This window comes from Oncorhynchus masou, chromosome 21, assembly GCF_036934945.1.
Source record: "Oncorhynchus masou masou isolate Uvic2021 chromosome 21, UVic_Omas_1.1, whole genome shotgun sequence".
Classification (NCBI taxonomy): domain Eukaryota; kingdom Metazoa; phylum Chordata; class Actinopteri; order Salmoniformes; family Salmonidae; genus Oncorhynchus; species Oncorhynchus masou.
In genome coordinates, this window is record NC_088232.1 from 44,972,651 (window position 1) to 45,000,646 (window position 27,996).

At 46.2% G+C, this 27,996-nt stretch overlaps 1 protein-coding gene across 1 annotated transcript in view; it reads left to right on the forward strand.

The window, feature by feature from the left end:
• LOC135507514 (kinase D-interacting substrate of 220 kDa B-like) overlaps nt 1-27,996 on the forward strand; it is a 114,317-nt gene that overhangs the window by 33,726 nt on the left and 52,595 nt on the right. Inside the window, exons 9-15 of the mRNA XM_064927024.1 lie at nt 11,818-11,918; nt 12,145-12,330; nt 12,645-12,785; nt 16,793-17,033; nt 17,471-17,559; nt 20,489-20,633; nt 22,083-22,245. Of these exons, the coding sequence (XP_064783096.1) occupies nt 11,818-11,918; nt 12,145-12,330; nt 12,645-12,785; nt 16,793-17,033; nt 17,471-17,559; nt 20,489-20,633; nt 22,083-22,245 (1,066 nt within the window). The remainder of the gene's footprint in view (nt 1-11,817; nt 11,919-12,144; nt 12,331-12,644; nt 12,786-16,792; nt 17,034-17,470; nt 17,560-20,488; nt 20,634-22,082; nt 22,246-27,996) is intronic.

Consider the following 27,996-nt stretch of genomic DNA (forward strand, 5'->3'; position numbering starts at 1 on the left):
ATTTGGACATGTAGGTAGGTGTAAAGGGACTGCAGCTAGGGTACAGTGCTGAGTCAATGGCAGGGGTCATTTGGTCAATGTAGGGGGGTAAAGGTCATTTGAACATGTAGGTAGGTGTAAAGTGCTGACTCATGTAGGGGTACCAGTGCTTAGTGGAGCTCCAGTGCTGAGTCATGTAGGGGTACCAGTGCTGAGTCAATGTGCAGGGACTAGTGCTGAGTCAATGTGCAGGGGTACCAGTGCTGAGCTCATTTGGGGGTACATGCTAGTCAATGTAGGGGTAAAGTGCTGAGTCAATGTGCAGGGTACCAGTGCAGAGTCAATGTGCAGAGCTCATTTGGACATGCTAGTCAATGTGCAGGGGTAAAGTGCTAGTCAATAGGGTACAGGTTAGTGGAGCTCATTTGGACATGCAGAGTCAATGTAGGGGTAAAGTGCAGACTCAATGTGCTAGGGGTACCAGTTAGTGGAGTCATTTGGACATGTAGGTAGGGGTAAAGGGACTAGTAGGGTACAGGTTAGTGGAGGGGTCATTTGGACATGTAGGTAGGTGTAAAGGGACTAGTGCAGGGTCAATGTGCAGGTTACCAGTGCAGAGTCATTTGGACATGCAGAGTCAATGTAGTGGGGTACCAGTAGGGGTAAAGGGACTAGGTAGGGTACAGGTTAGTGGAGCTCATTTGGACATGTAGGTAGGTGTAAAGGGACTAGTGCAGGGTACAGGTTAGTGGAGCTCATTTGGACATGTAGGTAGGGAGTAAAGGGACTAGTAGGGTACAGGGGTAGTGGAGCTCATTTGCAGGGGTACATGTAGGTCAATGTGCAGGGGTAAAGTGCAGACTCAATGTAGGGGTACAGGTTAGTGGAGCTCATTTGGACATGTAGGGGGGTAAAGGGACTAGCTAGGGTACAGGTTAGTGGAGGTCATTTGGACATGTAGGTAGGGGTAAAGGGACTCAGCTAGGGTACAGGTTAGTGGAGCTCATTTGAACATGTAGGTAGGGGTAAAGGTCATTTGAACATGTAGGTAGGTGTAAAGGGACTAGCTAATGTACAGGTTAGTGGAGCTCATTTGAACATGTAGGTAGGGGTAAAGGGACTAGCTAGGGTACAGGTTAGTGGAGGGGTCATTTGGACATGTAGGGGTAGTGCAGAGTCAATGTGCAGGGGTAAGGGACTAGGTAGGGTACAGGTTAGTGGAGCTCATTTGGACATGTAGGTAGGGGTAAAGTGCAGTCATTTGAACATGTAGGTAGGTGTAAAGGGACTATGTAGGGGTACAGGTTAGTGGAGCTCATTTGGACATGTAGGTAGGGGGGTAAAGGGACTAGCTAGGGTACAGGTTAGTGGAGCTCATTTGGACATGTAGGTAGGGGTAAAGGGACTAGGGGTAGGGTACAGGTTAGTGGAGCTCATTTGGACATGTAGGTAGGGGTAAAGGGACTAGGTAGGGTACAGGTTAGTGGAGCTCATTTGGACATGTAGGTAGGGGTAAGTGCAGAGTCATTTGAACATGTAGGTAGGGGTAATGTGCAGGGACTAGTAGGGTACAGGTTAGTGGAGCTCATTTGTACATGTAGGTAGGTGTAAAGGGACTAGCTAGGGTACAGGTTAGTGGAGGGGTACATTTGGACATGTAGGTAGGTGTAAAGGGACTAGCTAGGGTACAGGTTAGTGGAGGTCATTTGGACATGAGAGTAATGTGCAGGGGTAAGTGCAGAGTCATTTGAACATGTAGGTAGGTGTAAAGTGGACTAATGTGCAGGGTACAGGTTAGTGGAGCTCATTTGGACATGTGCAGGGGTACCAGTGCAGGTCAATGTGCAGGGACCAGTGCAGAGTCAATGTACAGGTTAGTGGAGCAATGTGCATTTGGACATGTAGGGGTAGGGAGTAAAGGGACTAGGTAGGGTACAGGTTAGTGGAGTCATTTGGACATGTAGGTAGGGGGGTAAAGGGACTAGCTAGGGTACAGGTTAGTGGAGCTCATTTGGACATGTAGGTAGGGGTAAAGGGACTAGCTAGGGTACAGGTTAGTGGAGCTCATTTGGACATGTAGGTAGTGGAGTAAAGGGACTGCAGAGTCTAGGGTACAGGTTAGTGGAGGTCATTTGGACATGTAGGTAGGTGTAAAGGGACTAGCTAGGGTACAGGTTAGTGGAGAGTCATTTGGACATGTAGGTAGGGGTAAAGGGACTAGGTAGGGTACAGTGTTAGTGGAGCTCATTTGGTCATGTAGGTAGGTGTAAAGGCAGAACGCCGGTGCAGGTACCAGACTAGGTAGGGTACAGGTTAGTGGAGCTCATTTGGACATGTAGGTAGGGGTAAAGGGACTAGCTAGGGTACAGGTTAGTGGAGCTCATTTGAACATGTAGGTAGGGGTAAAGGGACTAGCTAGGGTACAGGTTAGTGGAGCTCATTTGGACATGTAGGTAGGGGTAAAGGGACTAGCTAGGGTACAGGTTAGTGGAGCTCATTTGGACATGTAGGTAGGTGTAAAGGGACTAGCTAGGGTACAGGTTAGTGGAGGTCATTTGGACATGTAGGTAGGGGTAAAGGTCATTTGGACATGTAGGTAGGTGTAAAGGGACTAGCTAGGGTACAGGTTAGTGGAGCTCATTTGGACATGTAGGTAGGGGTAAAGGGACTAGCTAGGGTACAGGTTAGTGGAGCTCATTTGGACATGTAGGTAGGGGTAAAGGGACTAGGTAGGGTACAGGTTAGTGGAGCTCATTTGGACATGTAGGTAGGGGTAAAGGTCATTTGAACATGTAGGTAGGTGTAAAGGGACTATGTAGGGTACAGGTTAGTGGAGCTCATTTGGACATGTAGGTAGGGGTAAAGGGACTAGCTAGGGTACAGGTTAGTGGAGCTCATTTGGACATGTAGGTAGGGGTAAAGGGACTAGCTAGGGTACAGGTTAGTGGAGCTCATTTGGACATGTAGGTAGGTGTAAAGGGACTAGCTAGGGTACAGGTTAGTGGAGCTCATTTGGACATGTAGGTAGGGGTAAAGGGACTAGCTAGGGTACAGGTTAGTGGAGCTCATTTGGACATGTAGGTAGGGGTAAAGGGACTAGCTAGGGTACAGGTTAGTGGAGCTCATTTGGACATGTAGGTAGGTGTAAAGGGACTAGCTAGGGTACAGGTTAGTGGAGCTCATTTGGACATGTAGGTAGGGGTAAAGGGACTAGGTAGGGTACAGGTTAGTGGAGCTCATTTGGACATGTAGGTAGGGGTAAAGGTCATTTGGACATGTAGGTAGGGGTAAAGGGACTAGCTAGGGTACAGGTTAGTGGAGCTCATTTGGACATGTAGGTAGGGGTAAAGGGACTAGCTAGGGTACAGGTTAGTGGAGCTCATTTGGACATGTAGGTAGGGGTAAAGGGACTAGGTAGGGTACAGGTTAGTGGAGCTCATTTGGACATGTAGGTAGGGGTAAATGGGACTAGCTAGGGTACAGGTTAGTGGAGCTCATTTGGACATGTAGGTAGGGGTAAAGGGACTAGCTAGGGTACAGGTTAGTGGAGCTCATTTGAACATGACATGTAGGTAGGTGTAAAGGGACTAGCTAGGGTACAGGTTAGTGGAGCTCATTTGGACATGTAGGTAGGGGTAAAGGGACTAGCTAGGGTACAGGTTAGTGGAGGTCATTTGGACATGTAGGTAGGTGTAAAGGGACTAGCTAGGGTACAGGTTAGTGGAGGTCATTTGGACATGTAGGTAGGGGTAAAGGGACTAGGTAGGGTACAGGTTAGTGGAGCTCATTTGGACATGTAGGTAGGTGTAAAGGGACTAGGTAGGGTACAGGTTAGTGGAGCTCATTTGGACATGTAGGTAGGGGTAAAGGGACTAGCTAGGGTACAGGTTAGTGGAGCTCATTTGGACATGTAGGTAGGGGTAAAGGGACTAGCTAGGGTACAGGTTAGTGGAGCTCATTTGGACATGTAGGTAGGTGTAAAGGGACTAGGTAGGGTACAGGTTAGTGGAGCTCATTTGGACATGTAGGTAGGGGTAAAGGGACTAGCTAGGGTACAGGTTAGTGGAGCTCATTTGGACATGTAGGTAGGGGTAAAGGGACTAGCTAGGGTACAGGTTAGTGGAGCTCATTTGGACATGTAGGTAGGGGTAAAGGGACTAGGTAGGGTACAGGTTAGTGGAGCTCATTTGGACATGTAGGTAGGGGTAAAGGGACTAGCTAGGGTACAGGTTAGTGGAGCTCATTTGGACATGTAGGTAGGGGTAAAGGGACTAGCTAGGGTACAGGTTAGTGGAGCTCATTTGGACATGTAGGTAGGGGTAAAGGGACTAGCTAGGGTACAGGTTAGTGGAGCTCATTTGGACATGTAGGTAGGGGTAAAGGGACTAGCTAGGGGTACAGGTTAGTGGAGCTCATTTGGACATGTAGGTAGGTGTAAAGGGACTAGCTAGGGTACAGGTTAGTGGAGCTCATTTGGACATGTAGGTAGGGGTAAAGGTCATTTGACATGTAGGTAGGTTAAAGTGGAGTTCTTTGGACATGTAGGTAGGGGTACAGGTACAGGTTAGTGGAGCTCATTTGGACATGTAGGTAGGGGTAAAGGGACTAGCTAGGGTACAGGTTAGTGGAGCTCATTTGAACATGTAGGTAGGGGTAAAGGGACTAGCTAGGGTACAGGTTAGTGGAGCTCATTTGGACATGTAGGTAGGGGTAAAGGGACTAGCTAGGGTACAGGTTAGTGGAGCTCATTTGGACATGTAGGTAGGGGTAAAGGGACTAGCTAGGGTACAGGTTAGTGGAGGTCATTTGGACATGTAGGTAGGTGTAAAGGGACTAGCTAGGGTACAGGTTAGTGGAGCTCATTTGAACATGTAGGTAGGGGTAAAGGGACTAGCTAGGGTACAGGTTAGTGGAGCTCATTTGGACATGTAGGTAGGGGTAAAGGGACTAGCTAGGGTACAGGTTAGTGGAGCTCATTTGGACATGTAGGTAGGGGTAAAGGGACTAGCTAGGGTACAGGTTAGTGGAGCTCATTTGGACATGTAGGTAGGGGTAAAGGGACTAGCTAGGGTACAGGTTAGTGGAGCTCATTTGAACATGTAGGTAGGGGTAAAGGGACTAGCTAGGGTACAGGTTAGTGGAGCTCATTTGGACATGTAGGTAGGGGTAAAGGGACTAGCTAGGGTACAGGTTAGTGGAGGTCATTTGGACATGTAGGTAGGGGTAAAGGGACTAGCTAGGGTACAGGTTAGTGGAGCTCATTTGGACATGTAGGTAGGGGTAAAGGGACATGTAGGTAGGTAAAGGGACTAGGTAGGGTACAGGTTAGTGGAGCTCATTTGGACATGTAGGTAGGGGTAAAGGGACTAGCTAGGGTACAGGTTAGTGGAGCTCATTTGGACATGTAGGTAGGGGTAAAGGGACTAGGTAGGGTACAGGTTAGTGGAGCTCATTTGGACATGTAGGTAGGGGTAAAGGGACTAGGTAGGGTACAGGTTAGTGGAGGTCATTTGGACATGTAGGTAGGGGTAAAGGGACTAGCTAGGGTACAGGTTAGTGGAGCTCATTTGGACATGTAGGTAGGGGTAAAGGGACTAGGTAGGGTACAGGTTAGTGGAGCTCATTTGGACATGTAGGTAGGGGTAAAGGGACTAGCTAGGGTACAGGTTAGTGGAGCTCATTTGGACATGTAGGTAGGGGTAAAGGGACTAGCTAACAGGGACTATGCTTAAAGGGACATGGGTACAGGTTAGTGGAGCTCATTTGGACATGTAGGTAGGGGTAAAGGGACTAGCTAGGGTACAGGTTAGTGGAGCTCATTTGGACATGTAGGTAGGGGTAAAGGGACTAGCTAGGGTACAGGTTAGTGGAGCTCATTTGGACATGTAGGTAGGGGTAAAGGGACTAGCTAGGGTACAGGTTAGTGGAGCTCATTTGGACATGTAGGTAGGGGTAAAGGGACTAGCTAGGGTACAGGTTAGTGGAGCTCATTTGGACATGTAGGTAGGGGTAAAGGGACATGTAGGTAGGGTACAGGTTAGTGGAGCTCATTTGGACATGTAGGTAGGGGTAAAGGGACTAGCTAGGGTACAGGTTAGTGGAGCTCATTTGGACATGTAGGTAGGGGTAAAGGGACTAGCTAGGGTACAGGTTAGTGGAGCTCATTTGGACATGTAGGTAGGGGTAAAGGGACTAGGTAGGGTACAGGTTAGTGGAGCTCATTTGGACATGTAGGTAGGGGTAAAGGGACTAGCTAGGGTACAGGTTAGTGGAGCTCATTTGGACATGTAGGTAGGGGTAAAGGGACTAGCTAGGGTACAGGTTAGTGGAGCTCATTTGGACATGTAGGTAGGGGTAAAGGGACTAGGTAGGGTACAGGTTAGTGGAGCTCATTTGGACATGTAGGTAGGGGTAAAGGGACTAGCTAGGGTACAGGTTAGTGGAGCTCATTTGGACATGTAGGTAGGGGTAAAGGGACTAGCTAGGGTACAGGTTAGTGGAGCTCATTTGGACATGTAGGTAGGGGTAAAGGGACTAGCTAGGGTACAGGTTAGTGGAGCTCATTTGGACATGTAGGTAGGGGTAAAGGGACTAGCTAGGGTACAGGTTAGTGGAGCTCATTTGGACATGTAGGTAGGGGTAAAGGGACTAGCTAGGGTACAGGTTAGTGGAGCTCATTTGGACATGTAGGTAGGGGTAAAGGGACTAGCTAGGGTACAGGTTAGTGGAGCTCATGTGGACATGTAGGTAGGTGTAAAGGGACTAGGTAGGGTACAGGTTAGTGGAGCTCATTTGGACATGTAGGTAGGGGTAAAGGGACTAGCTAGGGTACAGGTTAGTGGAGTTCATTTGGACATGTAGGTAGGGGTAAAGGGACTAGCTAGGGTACAGGTTAGTGGAGCTCATTTGGACATGTAGGTAGGGGTAAAGGGACTAGCTAGGGTACAGGTTAGTGGAGCTCATTTGAACATGTAGGTAGGGGTAAAGGGACTAGCTAGGGTACAGGTTAGTGGAGCTCATTTGGACATGTAGGTAGGGGTAAAGGGACTAGCTAGGGTACAGGTTAGTGGAGCTCATTTGGACATGTAGGTAGGGGTAAAGGGACTAGCTAGGGTACAGGTTAGTGGAGCTCATTTGAACATGTAGGTAGGGGTAAAGGTCATTTGAACATGTAGGTAGGTGTAAAGGGACTAGCTAGGGTACAGGTTAGTGGAGCTCATTTGAACATGTAGGTAGGGGTAAAGGGACTAGCTAGGGTACAGGTTAGTGGAGCTCATTTGGACATGTAGGTAGGGGTAAAGGGACTAGCTAGGGTACAGGTTAGTGGAGCTCATTTGGACATGTAGGTAGGGGTAAAGGGACTAGCTAGGGTACAGGTTAGTGGAGCTCATTTGGACATGTAGGTAGGGGTAAAGGGACTAGCTAGGGTACAGGTTAGTGGAGCTCATTTGAACATGTAGGTCTGGGTAAAGGGACTAGCTAGGGTACAGGTTAGTGGAGCTCATTTGGACATGTAGGTAGGGGTAAAGGGACTAGCTAGGGTACAGGTTAGTGGAGGTCATTTGGACATGTAGGTAGGGGTAAAGGGACTAGCTAGGGTACAGGTTAGTGGAGCTCATTTGAACATGTAGGTAGGGGTAAAGGTCATTTGAACATGTAGGTAGATGTAAAGGGACTAGGTAGGGTACAGGTTAGTGGAGCTCATTTGAACATGTAGGTAGGGGTAAAGGGACTAGCTAGGGTACAGGTTAGTGGAGGTCATTTGTACATGTAGGTAGGGGTAAAGGGACTAGCTAGGGTACAGGTTAGTGGAGGTCATTTGGACATGTAGGTAGGGGTAAAGGGACTAGGTAGGGTACAGGTTAGTGGAGGTCATTTGGACATGTAGGTAGGGGTAAAGGGACTAGCTAGGGTACAGGTTAGTGGAGGTCATTTGGACATTTAGGTAGGGGTAAAGGGACTAGGTAGGGTACAGGTTAGTGGAGGTCATTTGTACATGTAGGTAGGTGTAAAGGGACTAGCTAGGGTACAGGTTAGTGGAGGTCATTTGGACATGTAGGTAGGGTTAAAGGTCATTTGAACATGTAGGTAGGTGTAAAGGGACTATGTAGGGTACAGGTTAGTGGAGCTCATTTGGACATGTAGGTAGGGGTAAAGGGACTAGCTAGGGTACAGGTTAGTGGAGCTCATTTGAACATGTAGGTAGGGGTAAAGGTCATTTGAACATGTAGGTAGGTGTAAAGGGACTAGGTAGGGTACAGGTTAGTGGAGCTCATTTGAACATGTAGGTAGGGGTAAAGGGTTTAGCTAGGGTACAGGTTAGTGGAGGTCATTTGTACATGTAGGTAGGGGTAAAGGGACTAGCTAGGGTACAGGTTAGTGGAGGTCATTTGGACATGTAGGTAGGGGTAAAGGGACTAGGTAGGGTACAGGTTAGTGGAGGTCATTTGGAAATGTAGGTAGGGGTAAAGGGACTAGCTAGGGTACAGGTTAGTGGAGGTCATTTGGACATGTAGGTAGGGGTAAAGGGACTAGGTAGGGTACATGTTAGTGGAGGTCATTTGGACATGTAGGTAGGTGTAAAGGGACTAGGTAGGGTACAGGTTAGTGGAGCTCATTTGGACATGTAGGTAGGGGTAAAGGGACTAGCTAGGGTACAGGTTAGTGGAGGTCATTTGGACATGTAGGTAGGGGTAAAGGTCATTTGGACATGTAGGTATGGGTAAAGGGACTAGCTAGGGTACAGGTTAGTGGAGCTCATTTGGACATGTAGGTAGGGGTAAAGGTCATTTGGACATGTAGGTAGGGGTAAAGGGACTAGCTAGGGTACAGGTTAGTGGAGGTCATTTGGACATGTAGGTAGGGGTAAAGGTCATTTGTACATGTAGGTAGGTGTAAAGGGACTAGCTAGGGTACAGGTTAGTGGAGGTCATTTGAACATGTAGGTTGGGGTAAAGGTCATTTGTACATGTAGGTAGGTGTAAAGGGACTAGCTAGGGTACAGGTTAGTGGAGCTCATTTGTACATGTAGGTAGGGGTAAAGGGACTAGGTAGGGTACAGGTTAGTGGAGGTCATTTGTACATATACTGTAGGTAGGGGTAAAGGTCATTTGTACATGTAGGTCGGGGTAAAGGGACTAGGTAGGGTACAGGTTAGTGGAGGTCATTTGTACCTATACTGTAGGTAGGGGTAACGGTCATTTGTACATGTAGGTAGGTGTAAAGGGACTAGCTAGGGTACAGGTTAGTGGAGGTCATTTGTACATATACTGTAGGTAGGGGTAAAGGTCATTTGTACATGTAGGTAGGTGTAAAGGGACTAGGTAGGGTACAGGTTAGTGGAGGTCATTTGTACATGTAGGTAGGGGTAAAGGTCATTTGGACATGTAGGTAGGTGTAAAGGGACTAGCTAGGGTACAGGTTAGTGGAGGTCATTTGAACATGTAGGTAGGGGTAAAGGTAATTTGTACATGTAGGTAGGTGTAAAGGGACTAGGTAGGGTACAGGTTAGTGGAGGTCATTTGTACATGTAGGTAGGGGTAAAGGGACTAGGTAGGGTACAGGTTAGTGGAGGTCATTTGTACCTATACTGTAGGTAGGGGTAAAGGTCATTTGTACATGTAGGTAGGTGTAAAGGGACTAGCTAGGGTACAGGTTAGTGGAGGTCATTTGTACATGTAGGTAGGGGTAAAGGTCATTTGTACATGTAGGTAGGGGTAAAGGTCATTTGTACATGCAGGTAGGGGTAAAGGGACTATGTAGGGTACAGGTTAGTGGAGGTCATTTGTACATGTAGGTAGGTGTAAAGGGACTAGCTAGGGTACAGGTTAGTGGAGGTCATTTGTACATGTAGGTAGGGGTAAAGGTCATTTGTACATGTAGGTAGGTGTAAAGGGACTAGCTAGGGTACAGGTTAGTGGAGGACATTTGTACATGTAGGTAGGTGTAAAGGGACTAGGTAGGGTACAGGTTAGTGGAGGTCATTTGAACATGTAGGTTGGGGTAAAGGGACTAGCTAGGGTACAGGTTAGTGGAGGTCATTTGTACATGTAGGTAGGTGTAAAGGGACTAGGTAGGGTACAGGTTAGTGGAGGTCATTTGTACATATACTGTAGGTCGGGGTAAAGGGACTAGGTAGGGTACAGGTTAGTGGAGGTAATTTGTACATGTAGGTAGGTGTAAAGGGACTAGGTAGGGTACAGGTTAGTGGAGGTCATTTGTACATATACTGTAGGTAGGGGTAAAGGTCATTTGTACATGTAGGTAGGTGTAAAGGGACTAGGTAGGGTACAGGTTAGTGGAGGTCATTTGTACATGTAGGTAGGTGTAAAGGGACTAGCTAGGGTACAGGTTAGTGGAGGTCATTTGTACATATACTGTAGGTAGGGGTAAAGGTCATTTGTACATGTATTTAAAGGGACTACATGTAGGTAGGTGGTAAAGGGACTAGCTAGGGTACAGGTTAGTGGAGGTCATTTGTACATATACTGTAGGTAGGGGTAAAGGTCATTTGTACATGTAGGTAGGTGTAAAGGGACTAGCTAGGGTACAGGTTAGTGGAGGTCATTTGTACATATACTGTAGGTAGGGGTAAAGGTCATTTGTACATGTAGGTAGGTGTAAAGGGACTAGCTAGTGTACAGGTTAGTGGAGGTCACTTGTACATATACTGTAGGTAGGGGTAAAGGTCATTTGTACATGTAGGTAGGTGTAAAGGGACTAGCTAGGGTACAGGTTAGTGGAGGTCATTTGAACATGTAGGTAGGTGTAAAGGGACTAGGTAGGGTACAGGTTAGTGGAGGTCACTTGTACATATACTGTAGGTAGGGGTAAAGGTTATTTGTACATGTAGGTAGGTGTAAAGGGACTAGCTAGGGTACAGGTTAGTGGAGGTCACTTGTACATATACTGTAGGTAGGGGTAAAGGTCATTTGTACATGTAGGTAGGTGTAAAGGGACTAGCTAGGGTACAGGTTAGTGGAGGTCACTTGTACATATACTGTAGGTAGGGGTAAAGGTCATTTGTACATGTAGGTATGGGTAAAGGGACTAGCTAGGGTACAGGTTAGTGGAGGTCACTTGTACATATACTGTAGGTAGGGGTAAAGGTCATTTGTACATGTAGGTAGGTGTAAAGGGACTAGCTAGGGTACAGGTTAGTGGAGGTCACTTGTACATATACTGTAGGTAGGGGTAAAGGTCATTTGTACATGTAGGTAGGGGTAAAGGTAATTTGTACATGTAGGTAGGGATAAAGGTCATTTGTACATGTAGGTAGCGTACAGGGTACAGTCAGTGTTAATGTGGCTGTCATTGTCCTCATGTCTATCTACTGGAAGGGCGTAGTTATAATGCATAGGGCTGTTACGAGTCTTTATTTATGTTTAATTTAACCTTTTATTTAACTAGGGAAGTCAGTTAACTGCCTTGTTCAGGGGCAGAACAACATATTTTTACCTTGTCAGCTCAGGGATTCGATCCAGCAACCTTTCGGTTACTGGCCCAACGCTCTAACCACTAGGCTACCCAGCCGCCCCAATATCAGTATTATAATATTTTTTTCCATGGCAAAATGTAAACACGAAGCAGACCAAACTCTATGGTCCATTAAAAACCTACTGTAGGTAAAATATTGTGTGCTACAGCTTGGAATGTAAACGTGACTCTGGATGACAACATAATGATGTTTGTTTCCACCATTAGGCCTGTTTTCATAAAGAAGTTCATCCGCTTCGTGTTTCGTTTCCTTGCCTCGATATGAGTATTGTGATGTTGATATCGTACCAGGCCCTAATAATGCACACTCTGTCATGCATTATCGCTTGCATAACCCCCCAGGTAAGAAGTGGAAGAAGACGTGCTGCGTGCCCAGCTTCATGCTGTTTGTCGTGACTCTGGGCTGCCTGATCACAGCCATGGCGCTGCTGGCCATCTTCAAGGTACACACACACACACACACACACACACACACACACACACACACACACACACACACACACACACACACACACACACACACACACACACACACACACACACACACAAATGTCAAGTATGTGCAGTACTGTGTGTGACTTAGGTCTGTGTATGATTCCCCTAACATAAAAAGTCATAATAATTGAAAATGACTTTTTGAAAATGGATCTTGTTTATTTTGCTATGAAGGTGCAACATGACAACCTGACGTTGAACGCGGTGCTGATCGCCATGGCCAGCGTGGTGGGCCTGGCCCTCCTGTTGAACTGCAGGACTTGGTGGCAGGTGGCTGACTCCGTCCTCAACTCTCAGAGGAAGAGGCTGCACAGTGCCGCCAACAAGATGCACAAGCTCAAGAGCGAGGGCTTCATGAAGGTAGTGTAGACAGTCATATTATTTCTCCTGGGGCAGTCTCACTCATCAGATGTTTGGTTACATGATAATGTTAGACTCTTAAAAGCTCAATGTTAAAACAAATGATATTTACTGTGTTGTTAATTAGAACTAATCATATGTTGTATGTCTATTGAATACAATATGTAGTGTGTACTGTTTGATGAAGTGTGTGTGTGTGTGTGTGTGTGTGTGTGTGTATGTGTGTGTGTGTGTGTGTGTGTGTGTGTGTGTGTGTGTGTGTGTGTGTGTGTGTGTGTGTGTGTGTGTGTATGTGTTTGGTTTCTCCATGCCAGGTGTTGAAGCAGGAGGTGGAGCTGATGTCAAAGATGGCCAAGACCATCGACGGTTTCACCCAGAACCAGACCCGCATGACGGTCATCATCGACGGCCTGGACGCTTGCGAGCAGGACAAAGTGCTGCAGATGCTCGACACGGTGTGTGTGTCTGTGTGTGTGTGTGTGTGTGTGTAACATGCTGACCAAACCGTATACGTGCGCATTCGTCCGGTATGCCATCGGTGCGCAAGTTGATTTTGTTCACCCACACCAGACGCGATCAGGACACGCAGATTGAAATATCAAAGCAAACTCTGAACAAATTATATTAATTTGGGGACATGTCAAAATGCATGAAACATTCATGTCAATTTAGCTAGTTAGCTTGCTGTTGCTAGATAATTTGTCCTATTTAGTTAGCTTGCTGTTGCTACCTAAATTGTCCTATTTAGTTAGCTTGCTGTTGCTAGCTAAATTGTCCTATTTAGTTAGCTTGCTGTTGCTAGCTAAATTGTCCTATTTATTTAGCTTGCTGTTGCTAGCTAAATTGTCCTATTTAGTTAGCTTGCTGTTGCTAGCTAAATTGTCCTATTTAGTTAGCTTGCTGTTGCTAGCTAAATTGTCCTATTTAGTTAGCGTGCTGTTGCTAGATAAATTGTCCTATTTAGTTAGCTTGCTGTTGCTAGCTAATTTGTCCTGGGATATAAACATTGGGTTGTTATTTTACCTGAAATGCACAATGTCCTCGACTCCGACCAATTAATCCACAGATAAAACGGTAAACCAAACTCGTCATCTCTCCTCCTTCAGGCTTCTTTTTCTTCTTTGGACTTTATATGGCGGTTGGCAACCAACTTTAAGGTGCATTACTACAACCAACTTTAAGGTGCATTACTACAACCAGCTTTAAGGTGCATTACTACAACCAGCTTTAAGGTGCATTACTACAACCAACTTTAAGGTGCATTACTACAACCAACTTTAAGGTGCATTACTACAACCAACTTTAAGGTGCATTACTACAACCAGCTTTAAGGTGCATTACTACAACCAACTTTAAGGTGCATTACTACAACCAACTTTAAGGTGCATTACTACAACCAACTTTAAGGTGCATTACTACAACCAACTGCACTGGAGTGTGGATCTCAGTTCATCTTTCAATCGCCCACGTGGGTAATATGCTCCTAAACACCAATTGGGAGATGCCGGACTTGGTGCGCGTTGAGTGTCACAAATAGAACCAAGTTCTATTTTTAGCGCCTGGCCATGCAGACGCTCGCGAGCAGTGTGGGGGCAATGGCTGAGTAACATGTATGTGTACATTTATTTGCAATGCTCGTGGATGTAGTGGTCAGCATGTAAATGTGTGTGCCTGTGCTATGTCTGTTTGTAACAATGGCTACATTACAAAACACACAGGGTTTAGACATGACCCATGACCACCCAGGGTTTAGACATGACCCATAACCACCCAGGATTTAGACATTACCCATAACCACCCAGGGTTTAGACATAACCCATGACCACCCAGGGTTTAGACATGACCACCCAGGGTTTAGACATGACCCATGACCACCCAGGGTTTAGACATGACCCATGACCACCCAGGGTTTAGACATTACCCATGACCACCCAGGGTTTAGACATTACCCATAACCACCCAGGGTTTAGACATAACCCATGACCACCCAGGGTTTAGACATGACCACCCAGGGTTTAGACATGACCCATGACCACCCAGGGTTTAGACATGACCCATGACCACCCAGGGTTTAGACATGACCCATAACCACCCAGGGTTTAGACATGACCCATGACCACCCAGGGTTTAGACATTACCCATGACCACCCAGGGTTTAGACATTACCCATAACCACCCAGGGTTAAAGGTGCAACACACAGGATTTTTTTATTACATTTTTGCATTGTAATTTCAGAATATGTCTATAATAAATCTGCAGTAATAGTGGAATGGTAGTGTTTCAGAGTACTATTAGTTGCCAGTGTTGTGATTGACTGCGATTTTCACCTATTGATTTCTCCCGCCAGAGTTGCATCTGCTGTCAAAATGGAAAAGATGTTTTGACTTTGTGTTTGTGTTATCTAGTGGAAATTTCTATGTCATTTCCTACATTGTTCGTTCAATTTAGATTTGTGTGAGAAAACAAGCAATGAATAATGTAGGGAATCATTGTACCATCTAAATCGCTGTGAAATATCTTGCAATTCACCTAGCACTAGGCTGCATTTAAAACAAATCGCCCCTCTCCCCCACATCCCATTTCCCGGTAAAATGGTGGAGACTCAAGCTTGAGCTGTTTACTTTCAGTGTTGGTCCACCAGCTTCAAACAGCTGTAAAAACGATATTGGCTGTTGTTGAAAAGATGTTTCACAGCAATTTAGATGGTACAACAATTCCCTACACTAGTCAGTGCTTGTTTTCTCACATAAACTGAAACTGAGCAAACAGTGTAGAATTTTTGCAGCTAGGAAATGACAGAGCAATTTCCACTAGATAACACAGCCACAAAGTCAGAACAACTTTCCCATTTTGACAACAGATGCAGCTCTGGCAGGACAAATCAATAGGTGAATATCACAGCCAATCACAACACTGGTAGGTAAGTAATAATGTGAAACACTACCATTAGACTATTACTACAGATATATGAAATTATAATGCAAAAATTACAAAAAATATCCTGTGTGTAGTACCTTTAAGACATTACCTGTAACCACCCAGGGTTAATTTATTACCCATAACCACCCAGGGTTAAGTCATTACTCATAACTACCCACGGTTAAGTCATTACCCATAACCACCCACGGTTAAGTCATTACCCATAACCACCCAGGGTTAAGTCATTACCCATAACCACCCAGGGTTAAGTCATTACCATGACTCATTGGTAATTAGTCATTGGCACCAAAGTCAAACACATGTGGAAAAGTTCCTATAGTGTCGTAAAATAACATATTACCACGATCTCACCTTTCAAAGCCTCCTTCACAAAGTACAAATAGTATTGACTATGGACACAAAGCACATATACAGTAGCCATCCCCTTTATCGCTCTGCCCCTTTAAGGGCTCCACTTAGATCAAATTCCTCTTCCCAGCTGGAGTAATAGAATTTCCTCCGGCTAAATGTTATTATTTGGGGACAAGTAATCCCCTAGTAGTTTGACAGCCTCCTGTGCGCTAATGAAATCTTCTGTGCGAACGAACCAGTGCCTCCTTCCCAGCTAACTCAAAAGCCCCATTTGTGGCACAAATTAACCAACGAGGCCCTCTTAAATTCTCATCTTTTTGTTTCTCATTTATATGCGAATATTAGCAAATTGAATTTTTCGGTGAACTAAATATTTTTCCATTTAATGCAGATAGATTTATGATATAACAGCGCTATATTCATATAATGAGTACATGGATATGAATAGGAGGGGTTGAAGAGGTACAGAACGAGTGATGATCAGCTATAAATGAATTACAGGGACAAACTCAGTATAATCAGATAGTTGTTTGGCTGCGCTCATACACACACACACACACACACACACACACACACACACACACACACACACACACACACACACACACACACCCCGAGGGTCAGGGTGATCAGGATCCTGTGACACCTGGACGACGTCTCTCATCATCGGCTTGGAAAGTCCCGCTGTGTGTGTACTGTCTGTCCTCCATCAGGTCTCACCACATTCATTTAGAGAGACTAGTAGTAGGGAGTCCCCCAGTGGAATTGTTGTTGCATGCTCCTTAAGAAACAAAATGTGATTAACAGAAATGTGATCAACAGAAGCCCACAAACTAACAAGAAACTACAAATGATGGCCGCAGTTGACAGATATTAAGAAGTTGACGTTGAGTAGTTTTCACCAGTCGTGTGTACGAACACACTAATAGGACACTACAAACCTGACACACAAGGTTCATGCTCAATGGATTTCAGGCTTTTATCTTTCCAAACACCACAGAAGAGCACTGTAGTGAATGCACCCAGGATCAGTTGAACTTTTTAGATTGTAATGAATAAGATTATGTGGTCAGATGAGGACCTGATCCTAGATGAGCACTCTTATTCTGAGAGGCTTTGTGGATATGGCTCCTGGTCATAAATCCTCTTGCGATTCCCTCCCTCCACCAGGTGAGGGTGCTGTTCTCCAAAGGCCCCTTCATCTCTATTTTCGCCAGTGACCCCCACATCATCATCAAGGCCATCAACCAGAACCTGAACAGCGTGCTCAGGGACTCCAACATCAACGGCCACGACTACATGAGGAACATCGTCCACCTGCCTGTCTTTCTCAACAGCCGAAGTCTTAGTACCACCAGGAAGCTGTGCATGGCCGCCCCCACTCCCAACGGAGACCTGGTCAACCCTGAGGGTATGCAAGACATATGCATAGGCAGGAATGCACACACACAAACACACAAAAGCCTGTATGCATACACCCACATAGGTCAGTGTTTCCTGGTCCTGGGGACCCAAAGGGGTGCACATTTTTACACACACACACACACACAATCACTATGGGTTTCATGGGGTTACGGCTCTAACATTCTATCATGCTATGATTCAGTAGGGCATAGGAATCATATAATGTGTTCACTGAATAGGTTGATTCTTTATATCAGGTGTTGTGATGAGACATTACATTTAAGTCATTTAGCAGACGCTCTTATCCAGAGCGACTTACAAATTGGTGAATTCACCTTCTGACATCAGTGGAACAGCCACTTTACAATAACATGCTTGATTGTCCTAATTCTCTTTCTCTCTTTCAACTCCTCTTTCTCTCCTTTTCCACTTCTCTCTTCACAGGATGGCATGAGGAGATGGACAGGAAGCTATCCTTGAACAGTCTGGGGGATCAGGCCAAGTTTGGCAGCAAGACAGCCCTCAACCGCAGAGTAAGCTCTTCCAGCCATCCACCACACTCTCCCCTACCTCGCTATTCATGCCCAGGCTGGACCAGGCTCTACCTGCACAGGTCCTGCAGAGGTCTCTACCTGCAGAGATCTCTACCTGTGAGGTGCTCTAGAGGTCTCTACCTGCACAGGTCCTGCAGAGGTCTCTACCTGCAGAGATCTCTACCTGTGAGGTGCTCTAGAGGTCTCTACCTGCAGAGGTCTCTACCTGTAGAGGTGCTCTAGAGGTCTCTACCTGCGGAGGTCTCTACCTATAGAGTGGTCTAGAGGTCTCTACTTGCGGAGGTCTCTACCTGCAGAGGTGCTCTAGAGGTCTCTACCTGCAGAGGTGCTCTAGAGGTCTCTACCTGCAGAGGTGCTCTAGAGGTCTCTACCTGCAGAGGTGCTCTAGAGGTTTCTACCCGCAGAGGTTTCTACCCGCAGAGGCTTCTACCCGCAGAGGCTTCTACCCGCAGAGGCTTCTACCCGCAGAGGCTTCTACCCGCAGAGGCTTCTACCCGCAGAGGCTTCTACCCGCAGAGGCTTCTACCCGCAGAGGTCTGGCACAAAGACAAGTGATTCAACAAGGAGCATGAGCAGATTGGTTGTCTGTCCTGGCAATGAAAGCTCAATGAAATACCTGATAGACACAGATGGAGAAGTCTAACATAGAAAGGGTGAGATGATGCACCAAAACCCACAGGCCTAGCTAGCTTCCTCCAGCCTTGTGGGGAACATAGCAAAGAGGGATGGAGGAGGTCGGGAGCAAACAAGCCAGTGTCTGTGTCTCCGTCGTGGAGGAGCCTCTGATGCAATGTGTGTTTATCCTTCCTGCTGCGACTCCACACTACCTAATGGCAGGGAGGAGCAGCAGTGTGTCCCGGCTGCCGGTGGGAGGCTAAGTGGCTCTGCCTCCTTCCCATTTTGTTTGTTTGTTTGGGCGCCTGGTTTATTTTCTTTTTTTGTTCTTATTTTTTTGTTATTTTATTGGGTCCTTTTTTATTTCGGCACACGCTTCTTTTTGTTGGCCCTCTCGTTGGTTGCCAGGAAGCAGTGAGGGTCTCTCTTTACAAGAGGATATAAAAAGGATTGAAGGAAGGAGGATGGAGGGAGAACAAAAGCTTTCTGTCTCTCAGCTGCTTAATTGCAGAGTTGTGGATCTTTAGTCGAGTCTATCTTTACAAAATGTCATGGGAGGCAGGCGAGGCCAGCTCAGGCTTGTAAACAAGATGGGGGCTCAGCTCTGGCCTGATGTGAACAAAGTTAGCTTGATGTGAACAGGGTTAGCCTGATGCGAACAGGGTTAGCCTGGTGCGAACAGGGTTAGCCTGGTGCGAACAGGGTTAGCCTGGTGCGAACAGGGTTAGCCTGGTGCGAACAGGGTTAGCCTGGTGCGAACAGGGTTAGCCTGGTGCGAACAGGGTTAGCCTGGTGCGAACAGGGTTAGCCTGGTGCGAACAGGGTTAGCCTGGTGCGAACAGGGTTAGCCTGATGCGAACAGGGTTAGCCTGGTGCGAACAGGGTTAGCCTGATGCGAACAGGGTTAGCCTGGTGCGAACAGGGTTAGCCTGGTGCGAAGGGTTAGCCTGAGGGGTTAGCCTGGTGCGAACAGGGTTAGCCTGGTGCGAACAGGGTTAGCCTGGTGCGAACAGGGTTAGCCTGGTGCGAACAGGGTTAGCCTGGTGCGAACAGGGTTAGCTTGCTTTTTTGGGAGAAAAGATTCCAACTATCACAGTGGATTTTCATGATCAAAATTCAACAATTGCTCCTGATAGGTTTTTTCTGAATAACCAGACTAACAATAAAACTATAATACTATTAATTTTCACCAATCATTTTCCATTTTTGAGCATGTCCAAAACATCTAAGTTAAAATCAAAGGAGAGCTAGTCTCTCTCCTCCTTACTGATCCAGTACTGACTCATTACTGGCCATATACTATCTCTCTCTACCGGTGAGGTCAAAGTCAGCTTAGTGATGGTGATGTTCTGAAGGCTTGTGACCAGAGGAGCTTTCTCCTCTTGTTGCCACTGCTGTACTGTTCAGCAATCAGTACCTATTGTTGTCCTGCAGAGACAGCATTCCACACGTTTTGAACTTATAGAAAATCCAGATAAGAGGTGATATGTAGCCTCATAGTTTAATGAATCACACGCACAACACTGTGTGGATGTCACACCTCCTACTGCTCTGGTCTACTAACCACCGGTCCAAGCAACCATCGTTATGCACTCCTGGACTTCATCATCACCCTGATTACTCTCCCTTTCTTTAGCCCTCAGTAACGTCAGTCTTCAAGCAGTATTGGTTCTGTTTACGTTCAGTACGCTGCTCCTGTTTCTATTATCTTCATGTGTGTTGTGATTAAACTCAGCTTCTACACCTGCTTTCTGACTCCCTGCGTATACGTTACAGTGGACCCCAAGAAGGGCAGCTGTTATAACAGCTAGTGGGGATACAAATACACGTTTGTCAAACTGTGTATTGAAAGTTACTGTCTTACTGTGGACAAGATGAGAAAAACAGTCATCTCCTCTCCTATCTGATGGATCTATGTCAGTAGCACACAGTGCATGTCTGTGTCCGACAAGGGACATTCCCAGTTGATTGGGCTCAGGAACAGATGCCCTGTGTGTTGGTGGGTGAGGGATGGGTGGAGTGGTGAAGGAAGGAAGGATGGAGAGAGTGTGGGAAGGAGAATTAGACTAGGGGTCACACACATGGTCACATGGTACACTGCACAGGGAGATGATGCCATCATGAGATGGTCACCCACTCGGTCACAGGGTCACCTAAAACGTTGAGCATAGGACAGGTCGGACAAGGTCAACTCTTAATTATATAAAAACTACGGATTGTGGAAAGACCAAGGGCATTTACAAATAGTTTAAAGATTGTCTTTAGGCTAACTTGAGGTCTCCTCTGTGTGTAGGACACATACCGCAGGAGGCAGATTCAGAGGACCGTCACCAGACAGATGTCCTTTGACCTGACCAAGCTGCTGGTCACTGAGGACTGGTTCAGTGACATCAGCCCCCAGACCATGAGGAGGCTGCTCAACATTGTGTCTGTCACAGGTAATATATGCCATTTAGCCGACATATGGGTGGCCTCGGGAATCAAACCCACAATCCTGGCAATGCAAGCTCCATGCGCTACCAATTGAGCCATACAGGTAACACATCTCCTATTAGATTACCTATGACCTTTATATTACCCAAGGGCAGAGGGGTGTCCTACCACCATGGCACTTATCAAATCAAATGTATTTATATAGCCCTTCTTACATCAGCTGATATCTCAAAGTGCTGTACAGAAACCCAGCCTAAAACCACAAACCGCAAGCAATGCAGGTGTAGAAGCACTGTGGCTAGGAAAAACTCCCTAGAAAGGCCAAAACCTAAGTAGAAACCTAGAGAGGAACCAGGCTGTGAGGGGTGGCCAATCCTCTTCTGGCTGTGCCGGGTGGAGATTATAACAGAACATGGCCAAGATGTTCAAATGTTCATAAATGACCAGCAGGGTCAAATAATAATAATCACAGAAGTTGTCGAGGGTGCAACAGGTCAGCATCTCAGGAGTAAATGTCAGTTGGCTTTTCATAGCCGATCATTAGGAGTATCTCTACCGCTGCTGCTGTCTTTAGAGAGTTGAAAACAGCAGGTCTGGGACAGGTAGCACATCCGGTGAACAGGTCAGGGTTCCATAGCCGCAGGCAGAACAGTTGAAACTGGAGCAGCAGCACCACTAGAGGGATATCTTCAATCACCAACTTACCATCCTGAGACAAGGCCGAGTATAGCCCACAAAGATCTCTACCACGGCACAACCCAAGGGGGGGCGCCAACCCAGACAGGAAGATCACATCAGTGACTCGACCCACTCAAGTGACGCACCCCTCCTAGGGACGGTATGAAAGAGCCCTAGTAAGCCAGTGACTCAGCCCCTGTAATAGGGTTAGAGGCAGAGAATCCCAGTGGAAAGAGGGGAACCGGCCAGGCAGAGACAGCAAGGGCGGTTCGTTGCTCCAGAGCCTTTCCGTTCACCTTCACACTCCTGGGCCAGACTACAATCAATCATATGACCCACTGAAGAGACGAGTCTTCAGTAAAGACTAAAGGTTGAGACCGAGTCTGCGTCTCTCACATGGGTAGGCAGACCATTCCATAAAAAATTGAGCTCTATAGGAGAAAGCCCTGCATCCAGCTGTTTGCTTAGAAATTCTAGGGACAATTAGGAGGCCTGCGTCTTGTGACCGTAGCGTACGTGTGGGTATGTACGGCAGGACCAAATCGGAAAGAAAGCGTTATTAGTCGCTTAGGGGAGGCCAACCTTTTTGGTGTGGATGATTTTGTTCTAGCCCTGCTCTAAAACAATGTCTTCAGCTAATCAAGTTAGTCCTGATGAGCCACTGATTAGTAGAATTGGATGTGTTACAGCAGGGCAGGAACAAAAGCCTGTCCACAGAGTCCCTCCACTCGTAGAGAATCTGTCCCTGACTTTTCATTTGGGTGTGACATGTCCAGGTCGTCTGCTGAGAGCCAATCATATCATCTTTAACTGGGACCGTCTGGCGTCATGGATCAACATGACGGAGGAGTGGCCCTACAGGACCTCCTGGCTCATCCTCTTCCTGGAGGAGACCGACGGCATCTCAGACCAGGTCACTCTGAAGACCATCTACGAGAGGTACGTACACACACACACACACACACACACACACACACACACACACACACACACATCTGCACATCTGCATGCACAGACAGACACACAAGCAGACGTTTAAGAGTATTTCTGAAATGTTCCTTTTACACCACACACACACCAGTGTTTCCAGACGTTTGAGAAATTGACCGGACCCCATATGCATTGGGTGTCGACCGTGCTCACTAGTCTGTCAATCTATTATCCCCCATAGTAGAAACGTGTACCTATTCTATTGGTCAGCTTGTCGTTCTGTATGAGAAAGAAATGAGCTATTCCTAACAAACAGTTCTGAGACTATAGATCCCAAATTTATACAACCAGTAGGCCAAAGCTGCATATATATTTTTTTACAATGAGTCTGATGCAACAGAATAGAACGTTTAGCTTCCAGTGTTGATAAACTATTATTTTTTCACACATAAGCGCAGCAATGAGCACAAGGTAGCGTTCCATAATGCAATTTTCAGATAAACCTTTGTCAAAATCACACCGCACATACAAGCGGTTTCATGAGACAGATGAAAATATATGTTAGAAATGTTGAAAGAGGCATCTAAAGATGCAACAACTAGCATGGATTGCTAATATGACTAGGATTGTGCTTTTTGGCTACTGGACAATGAAAGAAACTTGATTTGAAAACCAGTAGAAAAAATCATATTGACCAGTAGAGGGCAGCAGAGGATCTTCATATCCACCTCATTTAGTAGTAGACACCTGAAGGTTTCTCTGAACACCACTAAATAGACTGAATTTCCACGTTGTATTCGAATCACGTAGCTGAATGCATAGAAATAAGAAGCATATCATTATTAATATGTTGATTGAAATGATAGTGTATGAAGCACAGCCAGCGACTGGTTAACTAGGTATGAGAGTGTATGAAGCACAGCCAGCGACTGGTTAACTAGGTATGAGAGTGTATGAAGCACAGCCAGCGACTGGTTAACTAGGCATGAGAGTGTATGAAGCACAGCCAGCGACTGGTTAACTAGGTATGAGAGTGTATGAAGCACAGCCAGCGACTGGTTAACTAGGTATGAGAGTGTATGAAGCACAGCCAGCGACTGGTTAACTAGGCATGAGAGTGTATGAAGCACAGCCAGCGACTGGTTAACTAGGTATGAGAGTGTATGAAGCACAGCCAGCGACTGGTTAACTAGGCATGAGAGTGTATGAAGCACAGCCAGCGACTGGTTAACTAGGTATGAGAGTGTATGAAGCACAGCCTGCGACTGGTTAACTAGGTATGAGAGTGTATGAAGCACAGCCAGCGACTGGTTAACTAGGCATGAGAGTGTATGAAGCACAGCCAGCGACTGGTTAACTAGGTATGAGAGTGTATGAAGCACAGCCAGCGACTGGTTAACTAGGTATGAGAGTGTATGAAGCACAGCCAGCGACTGGTTAACTAGGTATGAGAGTGTATGAAGCACAGCCTGCGACTGGTTAACTAGGCATGAGAGTGTATGAAGCACAGCCAGCGACTGGTTAACTAGGTATGAGAGTGTATGAAGCACAGCCAGCGACTGGTTAACTAGGTATGAGAGTGTATGAAGCACAGCCTGCGACTGGTTAACTAGGCATGAGAGTGTATGAAGCACAGCCAGCGACTGGTTAACTAGGCATGAGAGTGTATGAAGCACAGCCAGCGACTGGTTAACTAGGTATGAGAGTGTATGAAGCACAGCCTGCGACTGGTTAACTAGGCATGAGAGTGTGGACAAGGGGAAGGGAATCGGCACATAGTCTGAGTCATTAGGGTTGGAGCTGTTCTGCATCAATAGCTGCCCTTTAAAGGTTGCACTCTGCCACTCTGTCACAATACACTAGCGCCCAGGATTCCTGGGGCGCTGAAGTGTCACCGGCACTCAGTGTCACACAGTCATCACCACTCCCCCTCCATCCCCATCCTTCACTGAGCTTCTGGTCAAATAAATGGCTCTGAACAAATATATATGAGGCAGCGCATCTAAAGGACAGTTCAGGAAGGCCTCCTTGCTGCTCCAGACGAAGAAAGGTGCTCCACAACCGCCACACAAATCCTATTCAAGGGCTCACCATAAAAACCTTCCAAAAGGACTAATTCGAGGCAGAGGAGTTGGAGCACTCAGATAAACAAGGCAGAGATACATTTCTTATTTGCTCACTTTAGTCCATTGTTCAGGATGAGTGCAGGTGACTGACGTTTCAACATCAAGCTGACGTCTTCCTCAGAGTGTAATAGACTTGTGCTGTATAATAAGCTTGTGCTTTAGAAGGAATCCTAAGCAAAGAGTTTGACCTGCAGGTATCATCTAAAATGGCCATGTTAGACTATCCTCAATGCACTGTCCATCAATGCACTGTCCATCAATGCACTGTCTGTTTCCAAAATGTGACTGCCGCTGCGTATGAAATGGCCACTGCAATGGCGGTAAGTGATGAAAGGAAGCACCAAACCAACTTGGACACCACGCTGAGCCAAGCGGCCCTTATCTGGAGAGATCTCCCCACTGATCAGGCTTTCTCCCTCTCTTCCTCACTTTCTCTTTCTCCCTTACTTTCTCCCTCACTTTCTCCCTCTCTATTTCTCCCTCACTTTCTCTTTCTCCCTTACTTTCTCCCTCTCTTCCTCACTTTCTCTTTCTCCCTCTCTTTCTCCCTCTCTTTCTCCCTCTCTTTCTCCCTTACTTTCTCCCTCTCTTTCTCCCTCTCTTTCTCCCTTACTTTCTCCCTCACTTTCTCCCTCTCTATTTCTCTCTTTCTCCCTCTCTTCCTCACTTTCTCTTTCTCCCTTACTTTCTCCCTTACTTTCTCCCTCTCTTTCTCCCTTACTTTCTCCCTCTCTTTCTCCCTCACTTTCTCTTTCTCCCTCTCTCTCTCTTTCTCCCTTCCTCTCTCTTTCTCCCTCTCTCTTTCTCACTGCTCTTTTTCTTCCTCTCCCGGAAGCACCTCTTCTAATGCGACGCGTCATCTAGGCTCCCATTCTCTTTTTATAGCCGGATGAGTCACACTCCCTGTCTTTCTTGACTGTCGCTTGCCTCACTTCAACCTCAGGCCCCTGTCTCCCTGGAGGACCAGATAGCGGCTTCTTGTTTTTACGGTGGCATTGTGGTCAGGTCAACACAGCGTCCTCTCTCTCAACCAAAACTCAGCACGTCCTCTTCTGCTCAACCGCCAATTAGATAATTGTTCACGGCATAATCAAATAAACTATCTTTAAGGCTTTCTTCACCCATCATGAAGGGTTTGTCAGTTGTCATTGGAGTGTAACATGACTGGGGAGAGGTGTGATGCTCAGTGGTCTACACTAGAGCACTTCATTTCCCCAAAGCGTCTAATAAGTGAATAGATTACTGCTGAAGTGTATGTGGGGTGAGTCAACTCCTCATAGGTCAACTGTCGTTCCACATCTCAGTCATAAGGCCGAGTGCTCTCTCTCTCTGCAGAGTGCTCTCTCTCTCTGGAAGGTTTATTGCAGCCCATGTAGGCCACAGAGAGCAGCATGTCGTTGGAAGACAGTGATGTGATTTTCACTGAGTGTACAAAACATTAGGAACACCTGCTCTTTCCATGACATAGATTGACCAGGTGAATCCTGGTGAAATCTATGATCACTTATTGTTGTCACTTGTTAAATCCACTTCAATCAGTGTAGATGAAGTGTAACAGACAGGCTAAAGAAGGATATTTAAGCCTTGAGACAATTGAGACATGGATTGTGTATGTGTGCCATTCAGAGCGTGAATGGCAAGACAAAATATTTAAGTGCATTTGAACGGGGCCTGGCAGTTGGTGCCAGGCACACGGGTTTGAGTGTGTCAAGAACCGCAACTGCTGGGTTTTTCACACTCAACAGTTTCCTGTGTGTATCTAGAATGGTCCACCACCCAAAGGGCATCTAGTCAACTTGAAACAACTGTGGGAAGCATTGGAGTCAACATGGGCCAGCATCCCTGTGGAACGCTTCTATCACCTTGTAAAGTCTATGACCTGATGAATGGAATGTTCTAAGGGCAAACGGGGGGTGGGGGGTGTAACTCAATATTAGGAAGGTGTTCCTAATGTTTGTTACACTCAGTGTATTTTATAGTCTTATTATATTAGCTATATAGCCTAGTCATGTTAGTCATGTTGTTCTGTGTAACTGTCACAATGTCCTTTTGCAAAAAGTATTCAACAGAATGATTATTTCTCAGTAACAGTTTTACGTAAACGTAGCATGTCTGACTTCTCTGACACATGCTTTGTGCTTTCCTGTTATCACACCAACAGGCTATCAAAATAGTTAAAAGCCCCAAACCGCAGTCTCACATAGACACACACTCACACACACACAGCAACGGCCAACATATTTGTCTCACTTACGAGCCAGCGTACAGTGCCTGCCTAACGCACTTACGGAAGTGTTTCTGAGAATTCCAGTATTTATAGCTGTCAGGTTTACTATTTGAATTAAGATGGCCTATTACTGTTGTTTTGATCAAATTGAATTAGTCTTGAGAGTCTGTGAGTGGTGTAAAAGGCTCTAAGCAGCCTTCTCATTTCAGTTTTTAATAGAGATGTGAATCAGGGTCCCTCTGGTCGTTGTACTGATGAATAACTGCTGCTGAGTTCTGTTTGGGGTTTTCTCAGACCAGGAATACATATCTTCAGATCAGTACTTGTGAGTGGTATGTTATGTTCAGCATCGCACCAAAAAAAGCAAGCTTCCGGAAAGCAGCAAATGGAAACTATTTTGGCGATCAAAAAAGAACACGAGTAGAGATTTCCGGCTGTCGGTATCCGGGATCTGTGGGGAAGTTTGAGCCCAGTCAGATCCTCAGGGAGTCTATTTCTCCTATTGGATTTTTAGCTTGAAAAGTGTTGTTTGGTCCTTCAAGCCGGAGCCGGGTCCTGGGTCTGACATCTGGTGCCCTGTCTATGCCAGGATGCCCCTGCAGTACACGCACAGGCCTGGCTCAGTACCTGAGCCCCCCTGTCTCCCGGTGCCCTCCACACACACCTCCAAGCCTCCAAACTCTCACACAGGAGCAGTGTGGCACAGGAACATATGTCACCCCCTGCTCCTCTGAGGATCACTGTAATTAATCAGACCCTGAGACACAAGCAAGGCATGTTCATTCGCACACACACACACACACACACATACAGCCCCTCACTGGAAACAGTAGGCCAGGAATGCGTGTCAAGCACCAAAAATAATTTTCTCGACTACTCTATAAAGCCTTGGCCCATATGTCTCTCCATGTCTCGTTCTGTCTCTCACAACATCACACTATTCAAAAACTGTATTCAGTTTCTGGGTTAAGGCAAACCAATAGTTCCTTTACACTGAGAGCATGTTGCAATACATTTCTGCATTTATTTCTTATTATTACACATAGGAAACATTTGTTTTTACTAATTCAATGAATTATACTGATCAAAAATACAATGTCAGATTTGACTGAGTTACAGTTCATATAAGGAAATCAGTCAATTGAAATAAATTCAATCTATGGATTTCACATGACTGGGCAGGGGTGCAGCCAATCGGAATGAGTTTTCCCCATAAAAGGGCTTTATTACAGACAGACATATTCCTCATTACTCCCCTCCACACCCCCTCAGACAATCTTGCAGGTGAAGTAACCAGATGTGGAGGTCCTGGGCTGGTGTGGTTACACCTGGTCTGTGGTTGTGAGGCCAGTTGTGCTTCTGCCAAATTGTCTAGTCAACATGCCAAAATGCACGCTCCTTCAAAAC